The sequence below is a fragment of the Psittacula echo genome, assembly GCF_963264785.1.
Source record: "Psittacula echo genome assembly, chromosome: 3".
Taxonomy (NCBI): domain Eukaryota; kingdom Metazoa; phylum Chordata; class Aves; order Psittaciformes; family Psittacidae; genus Psittacula; species Psittacula echo.
Genome location: NC_137736.1, coordinates 99220290 through 99227455, shown reverse-complemented (window position 1 = coordinate 99227455; position 7166 = coordinate 99220290). Strand labels below are relative to the sequence as shown.

Sequence of the window (7166 nt, the reverse complement as noted above, 5' to 3'; positions counted from 1 at the left end):
CGCATGCGCAAGGCGGGGCTGTATCGCGCGAGCGAATGGCTGCACGCAGGAGGTGGGCCGCGCATGTAAGGACGCTCGCGTTTCTTTGTTGCTATTGGCGCTGTTTTGGCCAATGGGGCAGCGCTGGGTGGGGAGGGGGGCGTGCAGCAGCGGTGACGCAGCGGGGCGGGGGCGCCATCTTGTGCGTGGGGCTGTAACTCCAGAGTGCTGGTGGCGCGGCTCTGTGGGCACGCCGCCATCTTGGCACAGCGGGGACCGGCTGGCTGGGGTGGGTGAGGGGAAAGGGGCCGGCTCAGTGAGCGCTAGGCTGAAGGAATGGGCTCGGACTTTTCTCTGGGCTTGGAGGGGCCTGCGTGGCCTGAGGTGTTGAGGAATGAGCTGCTCAGCGTGTGGTTGTGGGGCGCGGCAGCCTGTTGTGCTCCCCCAATGCCTGTGGATCTTCCCACAGCTAGTGTGGAGTCCGGGCAGTCACTAGACACCTGTGAGAAGTTGCCTTACTCAAAGAGTCAAGAACAGGGTTGGAGCACCTCTCCTATGAAGAAGGGCTGAGGGACTTTTTGCAAGGGTATGTAGGGACAAGAATAGTGGCTTTAAACTGAAAGAGGGCAGACCTAGATTAGATACTAGGAAGAAATTTTTCCTTGAGAGTAGTGAGGCACTGGCACAGGTTGCCTAGATAAGCTGTGGCTGCCACATCCCTGGAAGTGTTCTAGACCAGGTTGGACAGGGCTTTGAGCAATGTGCTCCAGTGGAAGGTGTCCCTGCCTGTGGCAAGGGTATTGGAACTACATGATGTTTAAGGTCCCTTATAACCCAGACCACTCCGTGAGAGGGGTCATAGCAGCTGGCTGAGTTCAGTGGCGCACAGGTGGGGAGGAGGGTAGAATGAAGGCAAGTTACCGAAGGATGTTTGGGTCTTTGATGCCAGTTGAAAAATATTTAGTAAGTAAATCTGTTGCATAACTTCACTGCTGGCCCGTCTTTGCTGTTGCTGGTTGCAGCTGTACCCTCTGAAGTGCCAAATTATTAGTGCCTTTTTGACTCAAAATGTGAAAATAAGTTTACATTGCCCTCAATTTTTTGAGCAGCATTGCTATACAAGTGTTTGCTCTGTGACTGTGTAAAGTCTATATTGTTTAGGTGGCAAAAATTAACCCAGTTAGTTTTTCAAGGTGATGAAAGGTGGTTTGTCATTGCTTTATGTAACTTCTTTTTTATCACCACTTTAGACTGTAGACATAAGCATAATATGTTCAAATAATTGTCAAATAATTTCCAATCTTGTGGATATTACTAAAGGTTTAAGGAAATAATTTGGGGGAATAGTTGGGGAGGGGGGAAATGTTACGTTTATATGGCTTAGAGGTCTGGTCAGACCTAGGATCATCCAGAAGAATTTGATGTCCAGCATCTGCTTTGTACTTTTATAAACCTTTTAAATGTTTACATAGGTATCTCTACCTCTGTGCCTGTGTTTGAAGTTCACTGATTTGCCCATGAGTACAGCCTAATTCTACTGAGGGAAATGAGATGACGAGCAGTAACATTGGGAACAGGGTGGGTCAGCATTACTGATGTGCTGACAAATCTCCCAATGAAAATAGTAGTTTATGTGTTTAAAAACATTTCTGTCTTTATTCATGGTAAAATTAAGTATGGGGTTTTTTTTTTGCTCTTGGAATATAGTGCATTATGAGATGATGATTGCAGAGTAATTTCATTTTACAGAATTATTAATATATGTGCAAGAGAGCGCTGTGTTATGAAACACTTGTGGTGTTACAAATTGTATACGAGGAATGTACCAAATACAGAGAAGATGAAGCCCAGCATCATAACGATTGCATTAATTAGAAGTTGATTTAAAAGGTGAATTCCTCCTATTTTTTTCCTTCCTTAAAGGAAAGGAAATGCCTCCTTTCCTTCCTTAAATGGCTCCTAAATGGCCTCCTGTATTTGCCTGCATTCTTTGAAAGTACATGGTAAACATTGATTGGCAATATGGAGATGATACAGTAATCTCATAAACAATGAGTGTCATTAAATAATTGTATTCATGGTTGGATAACAGGGTTGTATGTGTCTGCTTGATTGCTAGTGTGATGATTTGATTGGGATTTTGGGATTATAAACTTGCTGTATGCTTCATGGTCATGAGCAGCAAATGAGCTTGAGTCTTTTTCCAGCAATAATTCATTAAAATGTAGGTATTAGGAATCTGACCACGATGGCAGTTTTACTTGGGAGCAGTGCATGGCGTTATCCTGCAGCTCTGAGCAAGCTGCTGGAGCTTATTCTACCTGCCACAGTGGGGTCTTGTCAGTGAATACACACCACTGCGCTCCATGGTGGTCATGGAGATACAGGCTCCAGAGAAGAGAGCGTGGGAGTGCTGAGGCTGTCCTTGGGAAGCCAGTGCAAGGAATCTGCTGAAATGAAATTTATGATTGATTGAAATCAGACTTTTTCATTCATGCATCTATAAATGTGCTTTATGTCAGTGTGACTGGAAATGCAGTTTTCTGTACTTTAGCAAGTGAATGTAGAGGACATGTAGTGGAGAGGTTAACACTAGTGTAGTCTGTGTTATTCCCTGTAAAGTAGCACTCAGAAGCTTTAATAAGCAGCTGGGAGTGATAGAAGAAGCTGGAAGCACATGACTACATGTCTCAGAAAAAAGAAAAATCAGTAATATATTTTGCTTGTTATTTGAAGCAAAAGGAATGGGAAATAGGTCTTAAAATTAAGGACTATGAGGAGACAGTTTTGAAGCATACCTGCGTTTCCTTGGTTTTGCTTTCATCTAGAACAGTGAAATAGGCTTTCTGAAACACAGCAGCAAATTCTGCCAATGAGCTCAGTTCTTCCTAGACTTGTTAGGTGGCAGAAGCTTACAAGTGATGTTGATCTGGCATTGCAGTAACCTTCCCACCGCATTTCTTCAGCAGTGGTTTGAGCTTCCTGGGGCTCTGCAGTCTAGACCTGGAGTGACTAACTGCACCAAAAGGTGAGGCCAGCCCATTCCACATGATTACGGGTTTGCTAGCACCTTCGTTAGGGTGACAGTGAAAGGGCTGACTGTCCTGTGAATGGTGCTCTTGATGGAGTTGCTGAATTAATGCTTGTGTCTGGTTGTGTTTAGACACTTCAGATGAACAACTTCATAGACGGGCAGACCACAAATGGCTCCTTTGAGTGGGAGGAGATGAAGCTGGTCCAAAAGGAACTATCTCGTCCAGTTCTATTCTCCAGTGATATTTTTATTGTCCTGAATGTGGTGGGGATTTGGGTGTTTCTTCATATGGCCACATAGGCTTGGGTGAGGTGCAGAGACACCAGCTGCACTCCAGAAAACAGGAAAGCAGTCAAACCCATAGACTTTGGAAAGCCAAGATCATTCAGAAAATGTTTGAGAATTCTCATTTGGCTTATTGTCTTTTTGTGATGAGATTTGCTCTTTGTTTTATTGTGTCTTCTTAAAGCATCTTCATATCAATTGAGTACTTCTGTGTCACATCCTTTCTCTTACCCTTCTCGGTGAGGTAACTTGCTCCCTTATAATTAAGTGTCCATACCTCGTTCTTTCAAAATACAACTTTAACATAATATTCTCTTTTATGACAGTGATTTGTTTAAATCTGGTCTATATGTAGACTCTTGTTTTTCATGCATCTGATCAAGATGCATGAAAAGATAACAGGTCAGAGAAAAGGCAATTTTACACACTTCATAGGTCATTGCTTCTTTACAAATGTGTTCAGTGAGGTATCCTTTGGTTTATCTTAGACATGATGTAACATGTCATTATTTATGAAGACACAGATTAATATTCCCTGTAGGTACTTTGCTTACTAATTGGACTTACCACAGACTATTTACACGCCCGCAGTATCTTTTGTTACTCTGTTCTGCGATCCTGTTGCTATTGTAGATGTGGTAGGTTTCAATCAGGTTTTTTGGATGTTAATTTTTCCTAGCCATTAAATCAAAGAAAGGGAAGATTTGGGGTTTCTGAAAAGCCTGTAGAATTATTTTGTTCTACCTGTGATGTAAGCATGTTTGCATTCCTGGCAATTTAAAGTCAAACATTGTCAGTTTGAGAAGTTGAGCTGCTAAAATAATACTGTTATGGTCCTAAGGGAATCTTAAAACACAGGCAGAGACCAGCTATGAAAAGGAAAGGGAAAATTTGTGTCACTGTTTAAACAATAGACTTCTTTCATGTGGAGGACCTAGATGTCTGTTAATTACCAACTGGCTTGAGGGTTTTGGACTCTGGCCTAATACGATGAAACTTGTGACCATCCACTAGCTGGCTTATCCTTCAAGGCCAGCATTTGGAGACTGGTAATGCAATGGATTTAATCTTTATAGACTGCTTATATAATAGAAACATTTTCAGTTTTAGCTGTATTTCTGTCTTACTATCTCAGTATTCGTTGCCAACCTAGGTTCCAGGCAGTTGCATGAACACAGAAATTAAGGACTGGTTTAAATGTTAGATAATGTCAGACCAAGCAGAGCAGCATGCATTGTCTTTGCTGCGCCACAGCCCCACCACAATACGCTGATCAAGACCTAAGACTGTGTCCTCTAATTTTGGGTAATTTGGATGAATTAACAAGATCTGAAAGCCTGTGATTACAGTTGCACTTGAAAGAGCCTGAGGTCTCTGGACACCAGGCAATGGATGTATGTGATGAAAGGAACCCAGAATAAATGGATGCCTAAAACCCTTTTATCTTCATTTTTCCATGTGAACATAACTATATATTTATCTGAAATAAATTTTCACTGAAGTAAAGCTAGTGGTTTCAAGGTATTCTGATCCATTTGATGGGCTCTGTGGGTTTGCATGCAGAATGAAGTATGTGCACAAAGTATTTTCATTAAATGAAGATGTAGCAGGCAGAATTTTCTAAGCAATTTTCAAGATTTAGTGAATTTGCAGTGTTCTCACTCTTAAGAGATGTTCTGTGGAGTGCTCCACAACTTTTAAATTTGCTTTTTATTTGTTTAAATCAAAGCACAGCTGAAGCTGTCCTTATGATGCCAGCTGGTGTAAGCTTGATGGCTTAGTGCTGCTTTTGGTAGCAGCTGTACAAAGGCAAGGGAGGCAGCGCCTGGCATAGAATTGGACCTGACCTAATAAAAGCCATCAAAAGGAGGCCCATGACAAAAGCTTGAAGTCGTTACTGTAGATGGAATAACTGGTTTCAAATAAAACTGAAACCTCTAAGGTTTCAAATATACTGAAAAGAATTGACTACAACCATAGAAAACAGGGTAAATGCACGTCATGGTGTAGAGGCTTAACAATAGGGAACTGCTCAGGGAATAATTGGGGTTATTTGACTCAGCTAATTTTATCTGAATAACTTTCATCATCTAATTTGCTGTGCAGGCACTTGGTATTTCTGCTTCTCTCAGGGAACTGGGGTAGCCCAGGTGCAAAATGAGCATCTGGAGACAGATGGATTGCTTCCTGGTTTTATTGTCAGTGCCATTTATCCCACTTTAAAGAGTTCGTGCTGCTGCTGCTTTAATACGAGCAACGTGGTGGTATGGGCAGAACATTTACTGTATCTGGATTACTGTGTATGGTCATCACTGCATGGCAGAGCTGCCCTAAGCCCTGTGGGAGCTGACCTTACAGCTGCACTGAATAAGGAAAATGGAACTGTGGGCCCAAACCTTTGCAACCCTTTTTCATAAGAAATGTCATGGAAGTGACCCTAATGTACGAATTTGGCACTTCTTTCACAGCAGTGGGTACATATGATGTTTGTTACGAAGTAATACCAAACCAGTTTAGGTTGCATGCAGACTCACATTAAAAAAACCCCCGAAAACCAGCTTTAGTAAGCTTAACTGCTGCTAAACAAATAGATTTCATGTGTATCTGCCCACCTCCCTCCCAAGAAATGTCCACCACATACTGCTGGTTAGCTTACTTTAATGTGCAGATATGGTTTCTGCCAAAGTTTATGATGAACCAGTTACATGAGTTATGGTTTGGTAGTATAAGTTTTAAGTGAAGGATTGTTTTTATGATGAATTGATTTTGTTGATGAACTCATAGCAAGGTGCTATAACTCTTGCATTAGCAGATAAAAATGCATGATTGCAGGCAAGGTATAGGAATGAGCAAGAAGGGACAGGATATTTTTTTGTTGTTTACTGTTTTTGCTACCACGTATTGTAGAAATACTTTAAAATTGCATCCACCCCTCCTCCAAAACGGTGTTCATGGTTGGATGGATTTTTTTCTTTTCCTTTGTTCTTTTAGTATTGTAGCCTGGATTGTCCACTTTAGAAATGGATAATAAAGGTGGTTCCAAAAATTTCACACCAGTTATGTTTAGCAAGTCACTCCACAGTTCTCTTTCTTCTCCAAAAGCTGCATTTTTATGGGAAATGAGAGGTTTAGTTTTTTCCAGCTGTTAAATGTTCAGGGTGCCCAGCATGCTGCCCCTCTGCAGTTGTGCCATTCCTAGAACTGATGTAGGAGAGGTGATGGCACTAAGGGCTAGACTTCCCTTTTTGGCAACAGTGTAATCTTCGAGCAACTTAATTGTGAAACAACATCTATAAATTATTTTATAGCATGACTTTAAGAAAACCTGATATCTCAGTAGTGTTTGCGTCTTGTGCTTCCTGTTGCAAGAGGTAATAATTAAAATGGAAGGAAGAACCATTGCATAATTGGGCTTTGAAATGTGGGGACAGTTGAATGGTCTTTGTTAAAGACCCCATGTCAATCTAGCACAAAGGTACTTGTACAAATTCATATGTACAAATTTATTGCAGCAAAGAATATAGTTCACTTGCGCTTAAGTGTGGGAAGAAAGTTGTGTGGGGCTTTTTAAATAAGAGCACTGGAGATCATTGGATAGGGAGAGATTAAAATCATGTGGAGAGTTCACATCCAGCAGCTGTAGTGTTTAGAGCAACATGTAACCTTCAGCTCTTTGTTACACCTTTTTTCATATGTCAGCAGGGAGGCATGGCTGTATCAGCTTTCCTTCCTGAAGTGTACCTTTTCATTGTGTACTCTGCAGTTCATTGGCAGCAAGGCAGCTGTCTTTCACTTCTACAGATAAGCAAAGATTTGTGGTTGTTCACTACCTGTTGCTTTTGGATGCATGAGAAACCGTCTGCAGTAT

General features: G+C 41.7%; 1 protein-coding gene across 8 annotated transcripts in view; it reads left to right on the top strand.

The window, feature by feature from the left end:
• Positions 1 to 5: 5 nt before the first annotated feature.
• CAB39L (calcium binding protein 39 like) overlaps positions 6 to 7166 on the top strand; it is a 67994-nt gene continuing 60833 nt past the window's right edge. For 6 of the 8 annotated variants that reach the window (XM_080612270.1, XM_080612265.1, XM_080612268.1 and 3 more), the window contains exon 1: positions 6 to 65. Coding sequence is in view for 1 of the 8 variants with exons in the window: in XM_080612269.1 (XP_080468395.1) it covers positions 36 to 65 (30 nt within the window). In the remaining 7 variants the exon portion in view is untranslated. Of the gene's footprint in view, positions 66 to 2972; positions 3008 to 7166 lie in introns of those variants that run through there. The other 2 variants (XM_080612269.1, XM_080612267.1) reach the window with 2 other exon arrangements.